The following is a 27,846-nucleotide window of genomic DNA, read 5'->3' as shown; positions in this document are numbered from 1 at the left end:
CATATGCAAATAAGAACAATCATGAGGGCTATATATTCAAGGTGTTAACATGATGGAGAAAGGACATTGGTTAATTATAATAAAGAAACTGCCTTGGCCCATTTTATTGGTTAGAACATAGGTGGGTGGAGTAAACAGAAGAGAATGCTGGGAGAAAGAAGCTTAGTCAGGAGTCGCCATGATTCTCCCACTCCAGACAGATGCAGGTTAAGATCTTCCCTGGTAAGCCAGCTCGTGGAGCTACACAGAATATTAGAAATGGGTTAGATCAATATGTAAGAGCTAGCCAATAAGAAAGAAACTGGAACTAGCCGGGCCAGGCAGTGTTTAAAAGAATACAGTTCCCATGTAATTATTTCAGGCATAAGCTAGCCATGCGGGCGGCCGGGTGCCGGGGACGCAGCCCCGCTGCTCCTATCTCTACATTAACATAAAAGAAACCCTGGCAATTATCCAATAATAATTTTCCATTTTTCATAGCATTCCTTCTGGGGAGAAACGATCTTTGGAAAGAATCTCAGAGAGTATCTGGGACTAAAGACAAGATCATATGAGTGAAATAGAGATAATTTTCAATTACTCTAGTAGGCATAGATCTAGAATTTAGAGTTTGGGCCAATAGTGTTATCAAGAAATGTCCACAGAACCATAGTTGTTGCACTCAGGAGACCATGCTAGCTAGGATCAAGACAGAAAGCTTTTGACTCAAAATTTAAGCATCATTTAGAAATAAGCAACAACTTTGTGGTTGGAATTAAGACATTCCACAAGATGAAACCCATACCATGGACCATTACTGGGGCAGGAATCTATGGCTAGACAGGCCATAGGGCCCAGGGGAGAACCCATTACTATTAATCTACTAAATGGGGGCAGCATTACACTGACTCCTAAAGATTTATCACTGTACCCATAAATCAATGCATCTCTTAGTCTTACTCATAGAAATTTCTATTTGCCATGGATAGCAATTAACACAGAGACCTACAACTGGCCAAGATGCAGAGACTAAGAAACAGCAGAATGTTCTACCCTAAATAGAACTCATATCCTATACGCACTCCTCCTTAGACTCAGGGACTATGGCAGAAGAGAAAGCAAAAAGAGTGTAAGAGTTAGAGACAGTGGACATCTACAGGGAAACAATGCTTTAGGACAGACAAGTCAACTGCACATAGGAAAGCACAGTGGTTGTAACAGCATGGAAAAAACTTGTGCAATACACCGGAATAAATCCCACATGGAGATGGGATTTGGGTACACGGTTTCATCCCTAGCCACAGAGTTGTTGGCAACTGTTACCTGCTGGGGGCCAGAGGGTTTTCTCTAAGAGTGTAGCTCCGGATAAATCAACCAAGCCTCAGTGGGAGAGCACACAGCCAAGACTATTGAGCAGTACAAATTAGTCTTGATTGGTTATAAAACCAAAAGGAAAAAGGACACAAAGTGGAGTGGGAGGAAAAGTGGAGTGGATCTGGGAGGAGCTGGGTGCTGAAGGAAAACATGATGAAAAACACTTTGCATGAAATTCTCAAAAAGAAAACTAATAAAAATCTTTAAATATGAATATTTTATTAAAAAAAAGAAAAAGAAAACAAAATTTAAAAAGTCAAACTTGGGCTCAGAGTATATCTCAGTACTAGAGCATTTGCCTAGTACATACACGTCATCAGTGTGATCACTAGTATAACAAGCAAACCAAAGATCAAAATCTTGACCACGCCTCTGTTCTCCCCAGGACGGCTGCTGCCTTCTTCTGACTTCTAACCCCAGTGCCCTTCCTGCTGCTCTCAGTAGGATTCTTTACCTCCATCCTTCCAGTCTGATCTCTTAGTTCTGACTGCAACAAACCTCACCTTGGTCTCAGAATGAGGATGTCATTGCCATGAGTGAGCCAGAACCATGGGCTTTCCTGCCATTACCCCTAACATCCCTGCAGGTGCCTGATTATCTGATAAAGCACAGAATGCAGGGGATCCCTTTTTTTAGAATTCAGTATAGTATAATGGAAACAATATTTTCTTCTTCATTAAACAGCCAAATGTGATTCCTTTTTTTCTTTTTCTTTCTCTTCAGAGCAGTCAAAGGAGATGATTTGAAAACTTGACATCACAGCCAGGTCAGCAGGATAGAAACAGACATGGCCTCATCTCCAGCATCATTCAGCTTTTGTCCACCTCATGGCCTCCCTGGCCATTTTGCTTTTATGGCGGTGAGGTGACAACCTAAAAACCCTGCCTTCTTGTGACTTCTTGTGTTTTATGTTCATGGTAGTCTTTGATCAATTTCCTTTACTTTAGAGACACCTTAGAATCCTGATATTGAAAAGGTACCTTTAGAGTTGACAATTTTAAGAATGAGTTTTCATATTTCTTGACAATGAAAAGAAAACAATTTCTTTCTATTTAAAACAGAATGTTGGCACATAACACAGCGATTATGCATGCAGCTGAAATTCTGACATCATGATGTCTCTCTTAGCAACAGCTAATGACTAGCAGAATTCATGTCACTAAAACACTATTCTAGTAACTAGGCTAGTACTGTTTAACAGAAAACTTCACAATGATATGAAAACTAACAAGCAAACAACCAAACATGATCTTAGCATTCTTCTGATATCCTGCATATCCCCACTGACTCTCAGTAGGACACCACAGGCCCTTGGGTCAAGAAATACTTAGCAGCTCATTTTCTTAAAGCAAAGGAACCCAAACCCTGGCAGTCAAACCACCAACTTCTGTGCTCTGAGTTCTGAGAATAGGAGGGGTTAATAAAGTTATATCAAGTTGTTTCTGACAACAGAAATCAGAAGTGGTCACCAAGGAGTTCTTTCCTCTATCTCTACAGAGGCAACAGAACTCAAAGCAATCATTGCTTTCAGCCTCTTATCCCATAGCCTGTGAATGTGGTTAATAACACACCCCACAGAAAAGCAATAGTCATCTCAATTCTGGCTTGGTGAGTGATGTCCATAGAGACTCCCAGAGCTTTTAGTGGGTAAGACCTAAGAAGGAAATGCCATGATTGAGGTGGGGCACCTTAAAGTCAGCACATGCTACTGTGCAGAGATGGAAGTTGCAGATTACTGCTGCCATCGCCTGCAGAAGAGCAATATTCTTCAGCAGTTTGGGGAGCCAGGTACTTTATTCCGCTTTTCTGTGGTCATAAGCTTGTGGTAATAGGTGATCATTTTAACCTATTTAAGAGATTGGCTTGGGACACTTTTTGATCACAGTTTCAGAGGTTTTATTGCTAACCTTTATAACATGAGTTTCTTCTAAAAATGGTACAAAGGGATAAATGAATACTTGCCTAAGCAGGCCGGCAGGAGTTGCTTTTTTTGGTTTTGGTTTTGGTTTTAGTTTTGGTTTTGGTTTTGGTTTTTCGAGACAAAGTTTCTTTGTAGCTCTGGAGTTTGTTCTGGAACTAGCTCTTGTAGACAGGCTGGTCTCATACTCACAGAGATCCACCTGCCTCTGCCTCCCAAGTACTGGGATTAAAGGCATGTGCCACCACCACCTGGCCCATCAGGAATTGCCTTGAGGAATAACCTGTGCCTGGTGCTGAAGCAATGATCTGATAGGACAGATTGTAGGCAAGCCCCTGACCGATGTGTGGTGGGAATTTTCCAGCTAGACATGAAGATAAGGATGATATGCCATAAGTCAGTCACCAAGACAGAAAGGAACCACATGTGTTGGGGCCTGATGGAGGAGATCCCAGACCTCTCCAATCATGTCATCATTACGTACCACTTTAGAAAATATAGCTGCAAAGGGGGCTGGAGAGATAGCAGAGCAGTTAAAAGCACTAGCTTTTCTTCCATAGGATCTGGGACAACACACATAAGACTGTTCACAACTGTCTGAAATCCCAGTTCCAGGGGATCTGGCATCCTCACACAGACATACAGGCAAAACCCCAATGTGCATAAAAAATAAATCTTTAAAAAACAGCAACAAATTACCAAGCTCACTCAGCTTCTCAGCAGGGAGCACACATAAAGCAAGCCTTCCAGGCCAAAAGACAGAGCAGGACATGCTGACCACCCACCTGGAATACAGACCCCTTGAGATGAGAATCCTCACAACCAGTCACAGATTTCCAGAATCTCCCATGGGAAAGATGGGCACTAGTGGTGGCTGAAGTATGGGAATGAATTATGAAGAGAGCAAATTTTTCCAACGTTACTCATGATGCTACTAAGCACCAAATAAAAGATATGGGCTACATGTAACAAAAAAAAAAATCAGTTTCTGACTTTGTGGTATGGGAATTTATACTTGATATGAGCAGTTCCTTGCTGTCCATGCAAACACTTGGGTTGGAGTGTTTCCTAGAATAAAATCTGATGTACATTTAATAAATGTTCCTGTGCTTATGTAATACCACTTGGGCACGCAACTATATCTTTCTAAAGAATAAAATACTACAAACAGGTTATTTAGGAGAAAGTGGGATCAAATGGTATCCATCAAAAACACAGTCTAGTAATTGGATGAGCATAGTGTCTTGGGGTGCGGGTATGATATCAGCATGAAACAGGTGTAGGTCAACGTTCTGGCATAGAGATAAACTGATTTCTAGCAGGAAAGTGTGAATAGTCTGGGATCCAGGAAACTGGTGCAAATTTGTTTCAAAGATAACCATTAAAAAGATGTAGAAATGGTCTTTCTACACAAAGAAAGAGAAATAAAATAGCATTTCAAAATATCTGCAACAAAACAGTGGTCAGCAGGAGTCCACCACATTTGAAACACGACCAATCATTTCCTTTACATGTCCCATCTCAGGGAAAGAAATCCTGCTTCACATTAGTACATCTAAGAACTCAGGTTGTTTCGTTCCTGGCCTCTAGGACTATTTTCCAAGAAAGGCAGGATAAAGCATTTATTGCTCTACCTCTACCTGTCAATGACGACAAGTTGCTGCTAATTCAGCGTAGACATGAAAGTTTCATTTGTCTACCCGGCTCTCCTTCATACAACAGAGAGTCTGAATTAGACACGAGATGTTGACAATAAATAGAATACCACTGTCCTTACCGCAACTCAATGTGTGGATTGAAATAAATACTGTGAAAAGCAACCTGAGAAAGTCTGAACTAACATAACTCCATCTCCAATGAACACAAAACGTCTAAAGTGGGATGTCACTCCAGGAGAATCATGACATCACCCCTTTCCTCCTTTAAGAGACTTAGTTTAGATAGTTTGCCCTGAAGGAAAGACAGGCCACAAAAGATATGGCTGTTAATCTTCCCCAAAGAGCAGATTTCAGTTCACAGTGTATATAGAAGTTCAGAGTAGGGCGAGCTTAATAACAGTGGGAGTTATGGTGAAAGGCAAGTGGGAGATTAGTAGATCCATCGGGAAAACCGGCTAACGATAGGCCACGTAGTTTTCCAGAGAGAACCCAAAAATGTCTTCTTGGAAAAACTAGGAACTGTGTTTCCATCTACCATCAGGACCCGACGCAAAGACTTATCCCAGGAACTGGCCCACTAAAGAAGCTTCAATTTGATGGGCTTCATCTTTAAAGTAATTTATGTCCACAGTATTGTGAAAATTATGGAGAAATTATGGGGCAATGGGTGACTCCTAACAGTGGTGTATAAATAGAAAAATTAAGCAGATAAATTTAAAGTAGTTTGAGATGGATTTCCAGCAATGGCATTCAACTGTTCAAATCCTGCCTGTAATTTCAGCTCCAGAGATCTGCTGCCTTCTTCTCTCCTCTGCAGGTATGTGTACTCAAGTGAGTGCGCGCACGCACACACACACACACACACACACACACACACACACACTCACTCACTCACATATTAAAAAATAAAGTTAAAATCCTTTTAAAAGATGATATTTAAATGCCAATGTGTATGTAAAATTTCTTAGGAACATCAGCCATGAGAAAAAGCAATTCAGATCAGATTCCACTACACTTCCACTAGGATAGGTAAAATTATAAATAATCAGAACACAGCAAGTCACAATGAGGACAGAGAGAAGTCAAAACCTAAATTAGTAACTGGAATTTAAAACACACACAAACACAAATTCATCATTGACCTTAACTGAATGATCCATTTTCTTAGCTCAACTTCAATTCCTGGTATTCTATCCTCTATGTGATCAGTTATACTGATTGAGAGGTTTTCATTTAACATACTGTACTTTTTGTTTGCATTATTATTCCAGCTTCTTTTACCTTTTATGATTCTGTCTCTTCGCTGAATATGATCTGCATAACCAACATTGATTTCCTGTTCGTTTCTGTTCTCTTGGATTTCATTCAGACACTTACTCATATCATTTTCAGATTCACCCATGCCATTGTTTGTATCCTGTCTGGATTGATTTTAATTACTTTTGAATTATTTGTCTGGGATTTCATCTGAATCACTCTTATTGGTAGCCATGACTCTGAGAACGGATCATGCCTGGATGACATAATTTGTCTCAGCTTTCTACTTTACTAGTAGTTAGCTGGTGATCAAAAGTCTGGTTGCTGGTTGAGTACTTCTGGTGGTCCTGTGTTGAGTTTTAGTTTGGTTCTTGGTACTCCCTCTGTTTGGTGAGTCTTGGGTCATTGGTTATTATTTATTTAATGGCTAATATACAGATGTAACTGGACACATACCACATTTATCTTTCCTGGTCTGGGCTACCTCCCTAAGGATGATACTTTTTCTAGTTCCATTTGTCTCCAAATTTCATGATGAAATTTTTTTAAAACACAAAGTAATACTACCTGTGTAAATGTACCACATTTTCTTTTATCTGAGTGTCATACAGGTTTCCAATTTCTGGTTATTATGAATAGAGTAAACAATGAACATAGCTAAGCAAGTATCCCAGGTAGGATGAACTCATAGAATGGTTTCTTATTCAGGTATCACCAGAGACGATTCTTCCTGCAGCAGATGGGATCGGATACAAAGATCCACAGCTTGATTCTAAGCAGAGAGATAGACAGATATAGATAGACCTTGGAACACACAGCTCTAAATGAGATCTCATCATCAAATCCCTCTCCTTAGAGCTCAGGGAACCCATGCAAGAGGAGGCAGAAGGAGTCTGGGAGACGAAAGGCACAGAAAACACCAAAACAAATGAGCAAAGCAGAGACTGTAGCAGCATTCATAGGCTCTACATGGGTCTGCACACGTCATCTGCATATGTATTACAGCTTTGACTTTAGTGAGTGCTTTTATGGGACTCTTAAATGTGTGAGTGTGTGAATGAGTGGCAGCAATGGCTACCTGTACCAGTATAGGATTGGGTCCTTTAACAGCATTACATCATGGACAAGGGAGGCAACATGGGGATCCCACCCTTGTTTCCACCATTTGAAGAGCTCTTGACTATTATTGGTTGCTGAGGAATTGGGTGTCGTTTTCTTCAGTGGTGTAGCCTCTATGGAGGAAGGGTTGGGAATAAGAAGGAATTGAGAGGTAAAGGAAAGGTGATAACAGGGAAAGGGAGGTGAATAAAATCAACACGTTACATATGTGTATAAAACTATCAAAAATTTTTAAAAGAGACAAATTTATAGGACTTAAAGTAAATTTGTGTTGGCGTAGGCCAGCGGTGAGAGCACGGAAGGGTGACATCTGAAGAAATGGGACTTCTTTCTGAAATAGTAAAATATTTGACAAGTAACACATGGAATGTGGTACACATATTTGCCAACCTATTGCAAGCTGTTCAGTTATATATTTTATATTGGTGAATTCTATGATATGGGAAATATTCTCAAGAAATCTTGAGGTTGGAGAGATGGCTCAGTAGTTACGAAAACTGGCTGCTCCTGCGAAGACTCAACTTCAGTCTCAGTACCTTCATAAAGAATTTTAACCATTCGTAATTCCAGTTCCAGAGTATCTGATGGCCTCTTCTGGACTCCTCAGTCACTATAATACACGTCATACATACATACATACATACATACATACATACATACATACATACATACACACATACATGTATGCATAATACAGGCAAAAACCCTTACATGTAAAATAAAAATAAATAAATCTTCTAAAGAAAGAAGATCGCTGCTAAGTCCCCTTCAAAAGCATTTGCTATAAAGCAATGAAAGATAGACACAAGTTTATGAAATTGTTGCAAAATGTTTGAAAAATGGTAGATTGTAAACAGGACCCTGTTTCTTTAATGTTATTTATGATCTTTGCAAGCAACTATGTGATATTCTTCCACTGTGGGAAGGATTTCATAATTGTCTAAGACTTAACCATATGACCACATTTCTCCTAATGGACAGTAACAGGTGTGATGTGACCAAGCCTCTGCCCTTCTTGTACATATTGGCTGCCCATTCTTGAGCTTCAGTTTCTTTGATTCCAGAAGGATAAGGAGAGGGGTGGTTGGGGCCGCATCCCAGCTGTACCATGCCTAGCCAGCCATGCTCAGGAAATCTGCAACATGTCTGTAACAAGGTTTAATTGTCCACATTTTTATGTCTTCATTAAAATGGAACTCAAAATCAAATTTAGTGAAATGGTTTTAAATTATGAAACAAGGAAAGTTTAAAGATTCATGCACTTCCATACAAATAAATGGGGGGTGGTGGGGTGGTTGGACCCAGAGTAAGTTCATCTCTCCGATCCCAGTTGGATTTACACTAAACCTGTTATATAGCTCTGACATAAAAGAAATGCATTTTCTGGGCTCAGCTGCATTTTCTTGTGCTTTGACTATATTTCTAGTCAGGAATCACAATCATACAGGGGAGCACTTTTTGTGTCCCCTTTGATGTCTGCATGGTGCATTAATTCACGGCAGGCCAGAATACATCTACACTGAATCTGGTGTTCCAGCCGAGAAGGTGACAGACTATTGCCAAATCTGTGGCAGCAGTTAGGACTGAATCACACACCTGATAGTTCCTACTAATGGAGACACCAACTACAGACAGATGTGGGCCTGCTTCGAAAAACTACAAGTAAGAGTGGCTCACACACTGCTTTGGGAGAACGTGGGCGGCATCCTGTCTAGAGATAAAGGGGATCAGAGTGGAAGCATTTACTGAAGAGATTGATTGTTGTTATTTCATCCAGTGTCCACTATACTAGACAAAGCCCATTGCTTGCAGGGATGCCTCTGATTGATTCCTTGTTTAGCATTCAGTCATTGTGATGTGGAAAGAAATCTCATTAAGCAAAAGATTGCCATATGCTGGGGACCATTCATTCATTCTCTCATTCATTCATGTCTTCTACAAATACTTGGAGTCTGTGTAACCTACCATGTTCTATCCAAACATTGAAGAGAGGTAATAAACAAAAGCAAAAGTCTACCTCCCACAGTGTTATGGACACATGCTGAAAAAAAAAAACAGGTAGCCAAATGAACACTATGTAATATGTAGTCTGTCTAGGTTCTTGTATGAGTGACAGATAACCTAAAATAGAAGGGATGTTTATTGATGGAAACTGCTCGTTCATGCATACACACACATACACACACACACACACACACACACACACACACACACACTACATTTCACTGTGGTAAAATCACTTAAGAAAATGGAAGTAACATGGAAAGAAATTCACCATTAAGAGCCTGAGATTCAAAATTGCCTTTTTTAATAGCTACTGTGTTTTGAGCCAACTGCTTTGCTCTTTTGGCCCTGTTTTCACTATTATAATGATAATTGCCCATATCATAAAGATGGGTCAAGCTAATACACACGAAACATTTAGTAACTAACCAATAGCACTGTAGGGGTGTGGCTCTGATCTCACTCAACTGTAGAGTATGTTAACCCTGGCTGAAAGCTCTGATGAGGTAAGAAGAGGCACTAAGCACCCAACCTGCACTGTTTTTCCTCCTGCTGTAAGAGAAAGCATCCATAAAGGAATCTCAATCCCCTTCTTCATTATGAATGATGCCAGTAACTTGCCAAGGCCTACCAATGAGCATGTCCAGTACCCAGAATTCCCCTCTCCATATGTTAATTTCTATAGTGACATCAGTATCTTCCTATCTCTGAAAGCCCCATGTGTCACCTTTCCTTAGTCCGCACCAGTCTGCTGCAACGTTGTCCTGTCTTCAATGTGTCTTACTCATCACCGTCTAGTCCATACTTTGACAGCAACAGCAACAGTTTGTTGTATTGAGTGTCCAACCAGAGAACGGAAATAGCCGTGACAGCTATTTTCTCTTGACCAGCCCTTTTCTCACCGCCTCCATTTGCTTCCCCATTTGATCCCCAGAATTATAGCTTCCCAAGTGGAGAATTGATCTAAACATTATCCTGGAGTGAGTGTCACACTAATCCACTCCTACTCCATTTATAGTGTAGCTGCTAAGAAAATGACTTTCACTGTATTTTCTTATGCCTGTCTCTGATGTACATGTAATCTAGACACTTCCCTGCTCACAGAGTCCCTCTTATCAGCCCTTCCATCACGCAGGCTGCATGCAATCCTCTTTCTTCACTCTTAGCCTACATGCATAGAACCTTTCTAATTGTAATTGCTCTGTCCACTCCACATACAACAGAGCTCAGGCCTCATTTGCCACTCAGTCTCCAGCAAACTGCACAAATGTGCAATGGTGTTTCCTGCCTTAAAGAGAGGTGCATCTCACAGCCTAATGCTTGCCAGTCTCTTGGAGTCATGTCACAAGATAGCATGTCCTCAGTCCTCTGTCTGAGGACACGCCACAGACTTGGTTTATTTTATCAGGCATCATATCATCATCTCTGATAAAAGAAACTAACAAGCGTCTGTTAATTCACAGGAACCACGGTGAGGCTGAGTCCCCAGACAAAATGTCCATGCCTCTAAGCTGTCACTGGCCTCCATGATTTCATTTCCCATCCTCGTTGTGACTGAAGTGCAGTCTGTTTACGAAAACACTGAGAAATAAAAGCAGATTACTCCCTGCTGGTAAAGTGACAGCTCTCGGTGACATTTCTCACGATCTGAATTGCAAAGAATAGAGGTGTCCCATCAGAATACCCGACAGGAGAAAGCCTTTAGGGTGTGAAGCTCTTCCCAGGTGATTAGGTTAGAACAACTTAATTCTGTTCATGCAACCAGACGCTGTGAGGACAAATGAGATAAGGCCTGAGTCAGTTGCTTTGAGAACACATTGCGGCCATGAAGCCATGTGTCTCTTCTTCAATATAACTTTTCAGCTAAAGAGACTAAATTGTGGATGTGTTGTAGCAATTGAGCTAGATGATGCTTTAAACACAAGCAAAACACTGGAGAGAGGCATTCCAGAGTGCATGCATGCACAGCTCTGCATCACGGCACACGCCATTGCATGTGCTCATGTAGCAACTTCTGTCCCCATCTGTGAGGCTGCCAGACGCATACCGAATGATCTGTCTCACTTTTAAATGAGACAGTTTATTATTTGGCGATGGAGTCTTAATCGGAGCTTTTATGTTTATAGTAAGGTTTTATAGAAGCATTAAATCAAAGTCACCACAGAGGAGCATATGGTGTCACATAAGGTGATGTATTCATTTGCAGCTTCCCAGACAGTCGGAGCTCATGAGCTCAAAGAGCAAAGCCATTCTTCTTAGGTTTGAAGAGAAAATCCACCAACCGCTTGCAGAAGACAATATTTCATGCTCATGCTAAAAGGCTAACAAAGATAGGTACAGCTGTAGCAGTTCTCCAAGCCTTAGGTTTGGCAGCTCGAGACAATGAAACCTTTCATATTCACAAGGATTTTCTTTACATGTTTAAAACCTTTGTTATAGCTTATAACTAAACAACCTTTATTTTCTATCTACCCCAGGTCAGGAATGACTTGTCCCAGTACACTTCAGATTATAAACTCCACAGTCAGAAGCATGCTGACTTTCCATTCCTGGGGGGACTGTTTACTACAGTCAGGCTTAAGTCTTCTTAAGTTGGTTCCAAAGCCGGAAAGGGAAGCAGGTGTAGCCTGCAGCTGTTGCCGGTTCCCTAAAGGTACTTTATGAGTGTGTTCAATGACGGCAGCTACCGGGGCTGTTGGGACTTGTCATGTTATATAATATGAAGAAAATTCGAGATTGAATCCCTAACTGCCTGAGACACAATATCAGTACCCAAAGAGGTTGGCATGCACATATGTGCACTTACCACACACACACACACAAATGAGAGAGAGACAGAGACAGAGAAACTGTCTCTGAGGAGCTCACTCAAAGTTGTCTCCACAATACACAAGGCTATTTAGAATAACGAGACTGATCATAAATAGAAGCTCCAGGGTTCCTAGAATTTAAGAATGCTCAACCTAATAACCCACCTTCAATGGAGGAAGTTGAGCAAATGGATGGTATTGTTGGGAAGCATTTCAAATTTTTTTTTGGTTTTTGGTTTTTGTTCTTTTTTACATCCACCTCAATAATAGAAATAAAATCTTATCTTAAGAAGCAATGTGTGCATCTTCAAGTCTACATTTCTTAAGACTTCATTATCACCAAGAAACTAAGAGAACCCAAGTACAGGTTACTATATGGGATTTAGTGGGGGAAATGTAAGGGTGGGCACACTGACTGCATGTTTCCTAGGCCTTGTCTCCTTCTCTATCATCTGCTCCCTACATGTAGATATGATAAGCTGAGCAATAGCAGATGTTCAGACTCCAACCCACTATAGAGACAAGAGTCAGTAAACCAATGCCAATGTCTAGCTATTGGATTTTCATCATACACAAAAGAAATATGGCCAAGTCAATAAACTTGTATATAGCAGAGTGTGTGATGTTCTTTTACTTGAAAAAAAAATATGGCTCACTTACAACAAAATGAATATTCAATTATATAGTGGAAAGGAGAAAGCTGCTTGAGGAAGTCCCAGAGGGGAAAGAGATTGTTTTATTATTTATAATACCTTTTTATTATCACAAAGATAAAAGATGGGGGCTTAAGAAATGATTCTGAGGTTCAGAGTGAGTATTGCTCCTTTAGAAGACCCAAACACAGTTCACAGCACCCATGTCAGGCAGCTGACATCACCTCTATCTAGCTCCAGTTCTAGGATAATTTAAAAGGCACTTGCACTCACATGTACAAATGCATAGACAGATACAAAAACACACATAATTAAAAAGTAATAAAGTACATATTTTGAAAATGTGAAAGACACAGAATATAAAGAAAAATTTATTTTCCAAAGATGGGGAATGAATAAAAGGATGATGAATGTCTATAACATATAGACATTTTAAGTAAATAGCTTATAAATGATCTCTCTCTTCAAGACATAAGAAATAAATGGAAGGATGAAGTCTTGATACTGTGGGGAAATGGTCTTGTACCCTGTAAAGTTTTGTCCCTTGTATTGGTTTAATAAAATGCTGATTGACCAGTAGCCAGGCAGGAAGTATAGGCGGAGTGACCAGAGCAGGAGAACTCTGGAAAGAGGAAAGGTTCAGTCTGCTGTTATCACCCAGATGCAGAAGAAGCAAAATGAGAATGCCTCACTTATAAAAGGTATCAAGTCACATGGCTAACACAGACAAGAATTATGGGTTAATATAAGAGTTAGTTAATAAGAACCCTGAGCTAAGAGGCCAATGAGTTTATAATTAATGTAGGCCTCTGTGTATTTCTTTGGGACTGAATGGCTACAGGACCAGACAGGACAGAAACCTTGGTCAGCAAATGGAGCCCAATATGCTCTTTTTTTTCCTGGCTGCCCAGACCCAAATAAGAACACAGAAACTATAGTAATCACAAAACTGCTTGACCCATGAATTAGGCATATTTCTAGCTAGCTCTTACATCTTGAATTAACCCATTTCTATTAATCTGTGTATCACCACAAGGCTATGGCCTACCAATAAGATTCTGGCATGTCCTTCTCCTTTGGCAGCTAGATGGCATCTCTCTGACTCTGCCTACTATCACAAAGATGTAGAAATCCTGTCAATATGCAGATCAGCAAGGGAGAGATGCTAGTGTGCATGTAACTGAAGACTCAGCAACAAGAACAGGTGCAAATCCACATCTGTATGGCTCTGGGGTGTGCTCAAGCAGTCGGGAAGACACTGATTCAGCTGTGAGCTCGAGAGCAGCTGCATCTTAGCCCCCAACAGGCATGATACACTCCTAGGTAAGGATCAAAACAGGCTATACGTCAAACAATGGAGACAAATGGATGCAGTTAAAATTCCAGTTCTACTTATTACCGGTGGCCCAGAGAAAATGGTTCAACCTTTCTGTGACTCATTCTCTTTCTGCACCTGAAAAATGGTAGTCACAACAAAAAGTTAAGAATGAGAATGAGAATAACTTTTTTTCTATGTATGTGGTAATTTGAATATAATTGGCCCCCATAATTTTATAGGGAATGGCACTATTAAGAGGTGTGACTTTGTTGGAGTGTGTATGGTCTTGTTGGATGAAGTATGTCACTGTAGGGGTGAGCTTTGACGTTTCCTATGCTCAGGATACTTCCTATTGCCTGTAAGATGTTGAACTCGCAGAGATTCCTCCAGCACTACATTTGCCTGCATGCCACCATGCTCCCTGCCACAATGATAATGAACTGAATTCATGAAACTGTAAGCCAGCCACCCCAATTAAATGTTCTTTGTGAGAATTGCCATTGTCATGATATCTCTTCACAGCAATCAAAACTAAGGCAACATATAAAGCACTAAATCTGGAACACAGCAAACCAAATACTGTTAAGAATTCATTGTTAATACTTTACCAGCATGCATAGTGCTTTCTATTAAAATAGATGCTAATGCACATCAAAAAGATGCTATAGAGATTGGACTCCAGGAGAAAGGAGAGAGTGCATGGACTAGGGAAGAAAAAAATTAAGATAATTAAAAATGACACAAGGGACCACATCAGATCTGTGTGTTGCCCTTGAACTTTCACAAAAATTTTCCTTTGTCTGTAAGTCAAAGAGAAGAGAAGGGGGCATCTTCCAGGATCTACTAAATCTGAGGGAGATCGTCCCATCGCATTCTAACCTTTCCTTCTCTAGAAGGAAACTTAACAACTTTGATGCAGGTGCTAAGAGGAAGCAAGCATCCTGGGAAGGAGAAGATAGATCAGGAAAGGAAATGTTCTCCAAAAACAGCCAAAGTCTGTGAAAAGAGTGTTTAAACAATGGCCAAGAAGAGAAGATAAAGAACACATCTGGGGAGGTCTCTGGAAAGACCTAACAAGTATGGCCATAGTCCTACAGTCTGGATTATGCATAGAAAGAATTTCTTGACCAAAGATTACAGGGGTTGGGGAGAAAGAAGGAACAGGGATATCAAGGTGTAAGGTAGAAAAGCATGTAGCTTCCTTTATGAGCACTCACCCCTTAAAGTACATAAAGAACCCTGTCCATGTCTCTGGAAGCTATTATCCGTTTTGATGGATCTTCCCATTTCCACCACCTTCAGGATTGGGAGCAGTTAGTGCTAAGCAAAACCAGGAAGACTCAATAAATTCTTTAAAATGATTCCCACCAGCAGAATTCTGTTATTGGCTTCTTTTATTGAACTAACAGAATATATCAGTTACCAATCTGTTGGTGCGATCAAAAGCAACTTACAGAAGGAAGAGTTTATTTGACATATTTTTCTAGAGGAGTAAGAGTTCACCATGGCAGGGAAGTACAGCAACAAAAGGATGAAGCAGGGAGAAGAAAGATCACATGCCAACCATGTAAGACAAGTAGAAAGAGAAACAGAACCTGAAATGGGGTACAACTATAAACCCTCAAGGTACCATACTTAACAGCAAGTTTCCATTACCTAAAGTTCCCATAACCTCCCTAACTAGCACTATCAACAGGAGATCAGGTGTTTTAATGTATGAGGCTATGGGTGACATTTCTCATTCAAAATACTACAAAGATTTACCATATGATTTTTTTAATTTGGTTGAATCTCAGCTCTTAAATGCAGACAACATTTTTAAGACATCTTGGTTTTCCAACTCTCAGGGTGCAGTCATTTTTTATCTACCTAAAAGTACAACAGAAGATACTTATAAAAGTATAACATGAAGGCTTAGAGGTTGAGAATAAAGTATCACAGCAATATTTAGGAAATGAGGGATAGGTGATTTCCATGACTATATGAACCTGCTAAGGAACCAAAGCTTAAACATTTTTGGACGATGTACATTTGTTCCTCTTCTGTATATTCCTAAGCCAAGCCCTCTAGCACAGGCTGTCCCTGTCATCAAATAACACAGATGCTGAGCACAGAGTATGCTGGGACAGATAAAAATCAAAGCCAGTACTCTCCAGAAACAGGTAAGGAGCAAGTTCTAATGGGGTAGATTCAAGGTAATTAAACCCAGTCAAGCAGGTAAGATGGATGGGAGATGCAATCACATACCAAAGGTAGAAAGGAGACTAATGGTGTGAGGAGAAGGCAAAGGCACCATGAAAGTGATGGGCATCAGCAAGGCCAGAAAAGCGGGGCAGGAAGAATGATCCCGGGCATCTGTGATAGAACTACTGGATTGTCACTGGTGGGAGGTGGTCCATGAGAGAGTGCAAGTCAGAACAGACTGAAGACGGATTTAGAAGAGCATGAGAAGACTCTTCAAGAAATCCTGAACAAAACAGTGTCCAAATCTATCAGTCCTTTGGCTTCAGGCAGTGTCCTTAAATCACACAGGGACCACACTGGTGCTGAGAGGAGAAATGGGTGTGCGCCTCATGTGAAGCCTAGAGGCAATGTAAAGCAAGGTCAATCCGAGACCCAAAAGAGAAGACTGAAAAAAAAGCACCCTCATTTAATTGTTCCTTTCCCCTGACTTGATCCCTTCTCCTCTCAGTCAAAGAGCAAGCTAAGGAAGATCAGGAACCACTGCACAACCCACTTCTGGAAAGCTAAGTTCAGTACCTCCCAATTCACTGCATCTAAATCTGCATATTTTCTGAGAACGTGGAATAATGTACCAGTTGACACAGCCAAGGTCAGCCTATAGTAACCGTCCAACCCCAGGAGACATTTGTCAATGCTTTTCTTTGTTACAGTGGGTAGGGCTGTTATAGTAGGAGCTGGGAAACCTGTTAAGAATTTTACATATATAGGAGAGCTTCCAACAAAGAGCACAAGCAGGAATTATTTGACCTACAAGGAAAATAATGCTATTTGAAAAACCCTATTCAAGGCCTCAAAGTCCAGAGCTGTTCCAGAAATTTTCTACATAGTCCTCTTCAGTTTATTCTGCCTGAGGACTTCCTTTCATGGTAACTTGGAAATCTAATTTTTTTTTTATTTTTTTTTATTTATTTATTTATTTTTTTTTTTTTGCTGCTTGCTCTCCTGTTAGGATTCTCCAGTCATCTTTTTTTTTTCTTTTACAAAAAACAACTAATGCAATCTAGTATTTAATCTTCCTTTTGGCAAATTTTTCTTTACCTTAAGGTCCAAGAGACATCCACGTTCTTCAAACTTAAAGGTCTCTTTCTAAATAGACACCACAGTGTTTGTAGACACTCTAGGGTACATGTCCCATGAGACCCTGTGATATCACCTGCCACACACAAGTCTGGTTCTGTCAAATTGTGAGCACAAAAATGGACATAGTGAGTTGGGCAAGTTCCAGACACTCTGCTAAGGAAATTATTAAATGTCAAAAGCAAAACAGCCTCAATTTTACTGAGAGCCCTCATGTTGATAACATTTCCTAAATTATAACTTGGGTAAAAACCAACCTCAGAGTGAAAATAAGAGCTTTCTTTCCACACACACACCCTCAGTCAGGGGGTTACCTACTGCAGTTTCTCCTGGGCCATTGCCACAGGCAATGGTCATAATCACACAAAGTTCTCTTTGAGTGGCTCACAGTCCAGGACCATGTGCTAAAATCCATGACCTCTGTATGTTACAAATGAATGGTATTCAGAATGTGACTAAGCTGATAGTCACTATTGTCAGGAAGAATAAACTCCACCAAAGGAGGGACAGCCCAGGACCTCGGCAAAGTCTGAGCAACAAACCATCTTCTGTACATGGTCCCCCAAGGCTCATCTCCAACGATCCTTGGACAAGTCATTGTGTTGATGCTGTGTGTTCCAATGTTATGGTGATGTGGGCCTTACTAGTTCTCGATGGGCTTTCCTTTCTAGGAGTGGCCAGCTTTTCAAGATAGCAAAGTATCTAGTACAAACTCATTCACGAAAAGAAACCAGCTGCTGCAATTCCTGTCATTCCATCATCTTCCCACTGGGAGTTCATAACTGGGCTATCATTTCATCTGCTCTTTAAACTAGAGCCACCACACACCTAGTTATGTAGGCCCCATATGCCATAGTCTGCCAGTCCCACGCCCGACTGATCCCTGTCACCTGTTTCTAATGGAAGCACAATAAAGGTCCTTGTGCATATTTTTTATAACTGTTTGTTAGGTGAGACTCTCGTATGTTTTTCCACCTGGCCTGTGTGGTCCCTCTCTGTTTGGGGACCTTTGAGTAACACATTATCTTTGCACAGTTTTTTTTTTTTTTTCTGGCCCATAGAACTTTTAAAGCAGTGAAGTAAGGGCAAGGGTAGTTGGAACAAGCAATAGAGTGGGTCACGGTGTCTAGACGGCAACAGGAGAATGGGTATGTATTGTTAGGGGACCTTCTCTGATTCTCAGGGAAATGTGAACTGCGGTGGGATCCTAGAGTATGAAGTTATATATGCATGGTAAGAGGGACAATCATGATAGCAATGGGACACTATGTACGGGGAACTTGACCCGAACTACCAACAAAGGATGGGCAGGAAAGTCAGTGCCATGAAGTGGTGCAGGGGAATACCCTGTTTCTAGGATCTGCCCTACAGAGTCAGGGAGGTGGGTTAGGTGTGAGAAGAGTGAGCTCTTTGCTCCTGGCAGAGTGTTACTAATACCTACTTCCTTTTGTGTCCAAGGATGGGGAAGAGGAAGAAGGATCCCTACATCAGTTTCACATGGTGTTCCTGACTCCTAGGTAGAGAAATTCAGGAATGATCCCTTATTTTTTTTTTATCACAACAGGATTTGGATGTGTTTATTTCTTGTACATTTGTTACAGGAGAACATAAACTGCATTCTTAAAACCTGTATTACCATTAGTATTCCAGTGGCTATACCACAAACCAGTTTTAGCTGAATAAACTCTATAATCTATAGCCACTAACAATTCAGCATCAACCTACAACTCACATCAGGACCAAAATTTGAAATGGCTAGAAATTGTTGAGACTGCAGATGGTTTCAGCTAGCAAAAGACTTCTCCTGTGGGCTTCTTCGCACTGACTTCTGTGGCCAACTTTAGCTAGAAACAAAAGGCAGGCAGCCAGACTTGACTATAAATCACCTGACAATAAGGAACGGGCTACAGAGCTTTACATAAGCATTCATAAAGGTTAGAGAGTGTGGAGTGTTCTTTTCTTCTGAAGATACTCAGTACAGGTACACAGAGCACACAGTGGAGGCAGCCTCTAACAGGTTCATCTGGCAAATGGTTTACCAGAGGCACGAGAAACAGCAAGGTGGACTTTCCCTCCACAGTACTGCCTCACTTGAAGCCGCTAGAAGCATGTCACCCACCCCTCACGTGCTATTTCTATCCTCAGTGTTATGGTTTCCATAAAGTAAAAGTAGTTACACACTACATATATCCGTAACTAGCAGGTACATATAACTGCCAAGCATGCATACATAGCAGGTAAATATAACTGTCAAGAATGATGCGTGATTCTAACCCAAAAAGTACTAAAAGAAAGTAAAGAGATTTATCAACCTAAAAGACTATATTATTCTGTAGACAGAAAAGGAATGGATCCAGATGTAGGTTGGAAGAGGAACTGAGAGGAATAGAAAGAGAGAAAATTATAATCAGGATATATTGTGTGATAAAAGCATTTATTTTCATAAAAGGGAAAAAACTATATTTTTTCCTACAAAAATTATGATTAAACAGTGTAGAGGAAATTAGAAGGTCACTCAGTAGAGCTGGAGAGAGTGCTTACTACTCTATCAGAACGCCAGAGTTTATATCTCAGCACCACACTGGATGGCTCACCAAAACATGTAATTCCAAGTCCAAGAGATCCAAAGTCCTCTGTGGCCTCTATAGGCTCCTCCACACGCATGTGCACACACCCTTGCACGCGCATGCACACACACACAAGGAATAGGAAAATTATTCAAGACATTCTAAAATATATGAGTTATAACAAGATACAAAGTGTTCAAAAACCCCCATAAGAAAATAAGCTTCCAAGGACCGAATGAAAAGAAGCCATAGAGCGATGGTTAATGGGGATAGGTCTAAGAGATTCAAGAACAAAAAGTCTTTGGTTCTTCATCAGTCATAACAAAAGGGGACCACAGTGACCCTCCTTTACCCTCTTATGTTGTCAGACATCTCTCCAAACAACATCTTGTGGGAAAGCGGGCACTTTGATGCACTCTGACTCTGGGACAGACATATAGTGGCACCACCTGTGGACGAAGCACTCTGTGTGTAAGGTGGTCATTTTTCCTTCAGACTTTATCTGGACCCTGCAATCATCTTCTCCTCACTGCTTTTGTCAGAACAAATGAGGGCACAGTGCCTCCTGGGAAAAAGGAAGCAAAATAGTTTTAAAGAAACTACCTGGGAATTGCTGTCTTTGACTTGATAATTATAGTTATTTTAACTTGCCCTAAGTTTCCCAGAATCCCCATCCACTACTAGATGTCAGGAGAAATTAATTGGAGCAAACAGTTTGGAAAGAGCCTTTGTTCCAACAGACATCATGCTGCTGGATTGGCAGGAATCACTGAAACAGACAAAGAAACTCAGTACCTGGTCTTGATGTGCTGAGGGGGGCCGAGACACCGGAAGCTGCCGTCCACCATGATGGCTAGCCTGGTACACAGCGCCTCACACTCTTCCATGCTGAGAGGAAATAAAAGGATAGAAATAAGCCATGCCATAAAGGTATGAGCCCTGTTCAAGCATCAGAAATAAAAAGGAGGCAAAAATGCCACTGGTTCAAATTAAGTAACTTTTAAAATAGAACACTCATGAAAATGAGATGACATGACTTGAACATTCCTAAGATTTTATTTAGACAGCCAACTTAGTGAAGGTCGTTAACTTATCTATGTGCCTGGAAGAACAATTGACAATAAAATATACAGGAAAGAATCATTTAGCAATCATGAAAAATACAAAAATGTATGTACAGGGGATCTTAAATAATACATGAATTCTTTACAAAGAGAATGACAAAACTTTACTGACACACGAAAAATAAATAAATGTTGAGTCAATGAAACAGGGGAAAGTATTTCAAAAATAGGAAACTGTTATAATATGGAAATGAATAGAAGATGAGCCCGCTATTGGTGATCCAGTACAAAGGGGTCAGCCTGGAAACCGTGTACACACAAGCAACAAAATGAATTCATTAGGCTGTATCTACATATCTGTGCAGACATAGATAGAATATGTATGAGTGTATCAATATTAAAGAAAAAGAGGTTATCAATTTGTGACTCAGGAGGTGATATGAGAGGGGCTGGAGAGAGAGTACCTGTGTACGCCTGGAGGGAGGAAAGGAAACAAGCAAAGTGACGTAATTCTACTTTAATAAAAAAATGCATAAAAATTTAAAAGAATAACATTTCATTAAAGGAAAGCCATCCCACTTTTAGAAAAAAATTTATGTTTTAATATCATGTAAAATATGAAATAAAATACTAGAGACAAACTTTTAACTTGTAACTATAATTTAAATTACATTATTTTAATATTCAGTATAGAATTGCAAAGGTCTACAATTCATAATTGTTATAACTATGATTCACAAATTATAATATGGATGGAATATAATGCAAATCAAAATGTAATCAACCCCATGAAGATGCTGGAAATCTTAAATTTAAAATTAGAGAAAAGAAAGTGTAGAAAAAGTTTTGAGGGAGGACAGTGCTAGAAGAGGCTGTTACATGCTGGATTACAAAGAGGAAACATGTTAAATTTACACCAGAAAACGGCATTAGAACAAAAGAGCCCCAAACATACCGTAGGTAGTACAAACGCAGAAAAGAGTGAGTACAGGGCACACTTTCCAAACATAACAGTAGTGAAAAAAACTCTGGAGGGGATTCTGGGTATACTTGACAATCCAAAATTCCAGAGTTCTAACAAAAGTGTCAAAACACATTGATAGCATTTACAAGAGTCTGCAGAATACCCATCCTTAAATGGGACGTTTATGTCACATCCTTCCTCCCAAGATTTAGGGATCACTGTGGTGGGAGCCAGAGGCTCTAGCTGGCTACAAGGAAAGAGTGTCTTCCAAACACAAGAGGGTGAGTGCACATATGAACTCACGGTGATTATGAGAGCATGCAGAAAATCCAGAAAGTCAAAGCCAGACAAAACCCCAGGATGGAAGGTGAAGGTGGGCACGAGTTTCTTCTCCTAGCTGCTAGGTTTCCTTTAATGGTATGGCCCTGAGAAAGCCAACTATGCTCCAGTGGGTGACCAGACACCCAAAACTACATAACTAGAACAAATTGGGCTTTATGGACTGGGAAAACAAAACAAACAAAGAAAGAAACAAACAAAAAAACAGAAAACAAGGACACAAAGTTGAATGGGTAAGGAAGGCAAGGGGAGTCTTGGAGGAGCTATATTGTCTGAAATTCTCAAAGAATTAATAAAAATAAAATTCAATTTAGCAAACTAAATATTTGCTAAACAATTAAAAAAACATATCAACAAAGCAACAGACAGACCACAAGTTGTTCGATCCCTAGTTCTGTGTCTAAATGCAAATGTCTCTCTCCCTCTATTCCATTTCCAATGAAAACAGTGAGTTGTCCAATCAACAAATGCCCAGTTAGTTACAGACATTTTCTCAGAAACTCAAAATGCATTCATCTCATATGCAGTGGAGTAAAAATGCCATAAATTTTGAAAAAGTATATTTCACAAAGATTTTTTTTCTAGGAACTTGGAAATGTAGACTGTGATTATATAACCACTTATTATACCAGTAAGTAACCTAGGAAGTCCCTGCCCTGTCGAGACCTCAACTCAGGTCTACTCTTTCCTGGACTACCTCACAGGAAGGAATTTCAAGTGACTCCGAGTGAAGCAAAATAGGAAGTTCATTAAAAAGCCTGAGAGACACATTGGAGACTGGAACCAAGTGCCATGGGTTGGCCTGAGAGAACACAGACAACAGTGCAGGAGGTTTTTTAGGCAAATGGCTTTCTCTGGCTAGTTCTTTGCTTGTTCATACACTTTTGTAGAACTGGGAACTAAATCCAGAGCCTTGCGCCTGCTAGACAAGCACTGGACCACCAGATGAAACCCCAGCTCTCTCTTTACTTTCCCTTTTTCTTCCTTTTTTATTGTTTTTATTGTGCTATACTTTTTTTCCTGCTCCCTTCCCTTCCTATCCTCTCCCTTTCTATCCTCTCCTGTAACCCCCATGCAACCAATTTACTCAGGAGGTCTTGTCTTTTTCTCCTTCCTATTTAGGTCCATGTATGTTTCCCTTAGAGTCCTCTTTGTGTTGTCTAGGTTCTCCAAGGTTGTGGATTGTAAGCTCGTTTTTCTTTGCTTTCTGTCCAAAAGCCACTTATGAGTGAGTACATATTTTGTCTTTCTGGATCGTTCTCACTAAATTGCCCAAGCTGGATTTGAACTCACTATGTAGCCTACAAAGGCAGTTCAAATTAATTTCAATCCTTCAGCCTCTAGAGTTACTGTGATAGTATGTCAGTGTCACCAGAAAACCTCTGTTTCCTTAACTAACTTAAATTTAACATGTCTTATCATGTTAAAGACGCTATTGTCGGAAGAACACAAAGTTATTTTTACACTAATATCTTAAATGAACTTTGGACAAATGAAGGATTACATCATTATCCACCTGAGCTTCAACATCAGAGTGAATGACGTGGCAGGTCTAAGTGGACTATACCACAGTTCAGTGTCTGTGGGTACAACAATACATGAGCCCAGAGCTCAGGGCAGAGAATTTAATTTGATTGTCTTTTATAAAAAGAAGAAAACACAAAACCTAAGACCGGCCAACAGTGAAGCCAACCATGAGTCATTTACTTAAAAACAAAATGAACATGGACTTTCTTCCCTGGGTGGTTATCCTGCATGGTATTGATAAGTGGTGAGGGGGTAGACTGGGATTTAAAGCCCTGTACTGGAACTTTGGCATCAGTACTGGATGCAGAGGAGAAAGCCAAATGTCCTTTCCGGGATGGACAATTATCAGTCCCTCCCACTCATTTCCTGCCTTATGTTTGCCCAAGAATGCTGTGTGTTAAGGCATCCGCAGCGGAAAATACTGCATCAAAATCACAGGATCGTACAGGCCTCCCTCATCTTCACTCACACCGAGTCATTCACATCTTTATATCAGATGAATAGGGAGAAATCAATCTGTATGTATGCAAGTGTAGAATATTGGCGAGAAAGCAAATGAATAGGAGGTTTTAAAAGAGAAACCTCAGTGATAAGTGGTCTCTTTGAGAGAATAGTTTACAATAATTACATATATTATGAGAAATAAAAAGGATTTTCACCATTATCCTACTCTACCCATCTAAGGACCATGGTTGGACATCAAGAACCATGCCTGCGCCAGCAACAGATGCAAACAGAGTCAGTATATCAGTGTGCAATTGCTGAAACTCCAGAGCAGTACGAACATCTACAGCAAGAATACATGCACATTATTATAAAGTCAAATAACTATCAAATTCACTTGTTTCAGCAAAATAAAATAGTCCTTTGGAAGGCAAAACAGAATAGAAACAAAAACTCAGGTGTGGCCCTTCGGGCTTCATCTGAGTGAGAAAATTACCAGATTATTGTCCCCAAAACCAACAAGAAATTTGGACATGACTAAAAACGAAATCATTTCACAACTCCAAGAATGAAGCAACGGTTATGTAGCATGTGACTCTGTAAAGATGATGCCAAAAAAACCCCTGACAAAGTAAGAACATGTTCAGCTGTGGCCTACTGTGGGCCACTATCCCCCTGCTTAGATTCAGCAACAGGCCACTGAGGGCAGGTGAGGACAGGCCAGGAGATGAGCTGAAAAACTCGACAGGAACCTACACCCACTTCCAAGGTGGGAGAGAAAAAACTCAGAAGACTTAGAGATACGCAGAAACTATCCAATCTTGGAAGAAATATCCAGAAAATAAAATAAAATAAAATGGAGAAGTATCGAATTAAAATATGGCAATAGCTACAAACTTCTTTTCAGTGTCCAGAGATGCGCTGTCATCTAACAAGTCCACACTCCAACAAAAAAGGCTTTATGGAAAATAGACTGTAATTCCTTTATTGGCCCCTGCTATAGGCAATTTAAAGTCTTCTAATAAATTTTAAATGATAGAAACCAACCTTTCTCCAAGCCTACCAGGGTTAAATTTAAATGGTGGAACAGGAAGGACTAGGAAAATTTCCAAAAACATTGAAAATTAAGGAACATTTCAAAATAAACTGTGTATCAGGAATAAACCACAGGGGAGACCAGGAAATGTGTGTGAATGAATGAAAGGCTCAGTAATAGGAAAAAAAGATGGAGAAGTCACACAGCTTGTTGGCCATGCCTCAAAAAATGCCCTGTAATGGGGATAGTCCTGTGAGCTGAGGGCAAGAACAGGTCCCAACATGAAGAGGAAGACTGTCCATCACAGAGAATTGATTACCCACAACACTCCCTCCATAACACAATGGGTAATGAGTAGTTTTGCCACAAAAACAGTTCTGGAACAATTAGATAGCCACATGCATAGCAGTGAGTTGAGATTCTTTCATTATATTATATATAAACATAAATAGCTTTCAGTATAGCAAAGATTACTAAGAGCTAGCAGTATTAACCTATCTTAGAACAAGTGTTCTCATGAATCGAAAGCCAAAAGTTCATAGCTATAATTTCTACAAACCATGAAAACAAAGAACAGTTAAAATTAATAGAAAAACCTTAAATATTAATATTCCCAAAGACAGTCATAGACTAAGAGAAAGCATTTGAAAGCATACATCCAAGAAGAAATTTTACCACAGGATCTCAGTATGTACAACCTCTTCTACCTAAATAATAAAACGTAAATATAAGGTCACAAAAATAGAAGAAGAAAAAGATGATCCTGAGGGCCTTGTGATAAAGGTTTATATTCCCAGTGACTTGGGGGGCTAACTAACACAGAGAGAACACAGTTTTAAGGCCATCCTGAACTAGGGAGGAAATTGAAGGCCAGCCGGGGCAACTTTGAAACTTCGCCTCCAAATAAAGGGTAAATGAGAGGTGGGAATGTTTCTCAGTGGTAAATCACGTGCCTAGTGTGTGTCGGGCTCTAGGTTTAATTGGTATTGCTACCAAAAGAAAAGAGGGATTCTTCGCAAGTCAAGCACGAGCTCATTGCACAGTCCAACAAATCTAGCTACTTGGCATTTACTCAAAAGGTCTGAAAAACATCCACATAAAAACCTGCACATGGATGTTTATAACAGCTTTGCTCGTAATTACCCAAACTTGTCAGTAATCAAAGCATCTGTCAGTACGTGAGCAGATACATAAACTCCGGCACAGCCAGACAATAGAATAGTGCTCGCTCTTGAAAGGCAATGGGCTTATAAACAAGGAGAAAATGAGGGAAGCAGGAAAAGAAGCCAGATGTGAAAGGCCTGGGTGGGATTCCAGATGTGTGACTTCTGGATAAGGCACAACTATACAGGCAGTAAAATGTCTGAATGCCAGAGGTCGGGAGAAGGAAGGGCGAACAGGGGAACATGAGGAACTTTTCAGACAATGTAGGAAGCTAAGGCTATATCTTAGGATTGGGTATTTTTCTGAAGCCATGGAATGCCCAACACTATAAACATGGATTCAGATGAAGATGTTATATGTCTCTGGGGGTTTGCTCACTGTAGCAAATGTCCCACTCCAGACAGATAAATGTTTATTTCTTTTTTTTGAGCTATTACTTCTCATGTATGTATTTCTGTGTGAATATAGGCACATGCAAACTATGGCATGTTTATGGAGATAAGAAGACAGCTTTTAGGAGTTGTTTCTCTTGTTCAATTGTGGGTTTGGGCAAACAAATTTGGGCCCCAATAAATGTACAAGTAGATTTACCCACTGAACCACAGTGTCATCCTTATTTCTTAAAGTACCAGTCATGCACTATTCAGCAAGAATAAAGAAGGAACTACTGGCATGTGCCTGGATAAGCATTAAATGCTCTCTAAATGAAAGTGGTCAGATCCAAGTGTGTCATATAATTCTATTAATATGAAATGTCCATAAACGCCAAATTTCAGATCTTAACAGTTCCTGACACCTTACTTATAGCATACTTTAGTTAAGCATGGAAGGAAAGTTAAGCTTAAACTTATAACCTGTTCTTCATTTCATCTTCAGGGTTGTCATTAACCAAACTCTATCACTCTCCAAGTAATGGCTTCATGAAATCTACATTTGTATTGCTGCATGGCACATAAGGGTTTCATCAGGTTGAGAGGGGGACTCTGGTAGGGAATTCTAACTACACAATTAATTCTGTAATAAGGTCCAGTAGCATCTGGGCAGGCATCTCAGATGATTTACAGTTGGGAACAGGGGGCGTCTGGGTAGAAAGGAATTAGGGAATCCGAAAGAAAGGCAGACAGAGTTCAGCCAGCCCTCACCTAAGTATCACAGTTTGAGTGGATATATAGTCACCATTCATGGAAAGGCTCACTTCTAACCCACTCCTCTGTAGGCCTTGACCACCTGATATAACCCCTCTCGGTTTAGTCTCCAGAAGGTTCCTGGGATTGCAGACTAATGAAGGCATCTGTGCCATTCTCTGGGTGATGTCATTGCTACCAAGCCT

General features: G+C 40.2%; 1 protein-coding gene across 2 annotated transcripts in view; it reads right to left on the bottom strand.

Annotated features, from left to right (window-relative positions):
- Positions 1-27,846, bottom strand: part of Abca13 (ATP binding cassette subfamily A member 13) — a 399,663-nt gene that overhangs the window by 12,081 nt on the left and 359,736 nt on the right. For both annotated transcript variants that reach the window (XM_050141226.1, XM_050141225.1), the window contains one exon: positions 20,774-20,866. In XM_050141226.1, the coding sequence (XP_049997183.1) occupies positions 20,774-20,866 (93 nt within the window). The remainder of the gene's footprint in view (positions 1-20,773; positions 20,867-27,846) is intronic.

The sequence above is a fragment of the Alexandromys fortis genome, unplaced genomic scaffold (assembly GCF_014885135.2).
Source record: "Alexandromys fortis isolate MF-2015 unplaced genomic scaffold, M_Fortis_MF-2015_v1.1 scaffold_7, whole genome shotgun sequence".
NCBI classification, from domain to species: Eukaryota; Metazoa; Chordata; class Mammalia; order Rodentia; family Cricetidae; genus Alexandromys; species Alexandromys fortis.
Note: the sequence above shows the minus strand (reverse complement) of the source record. Positions and strands in the feature narration are given on the sequence as shown.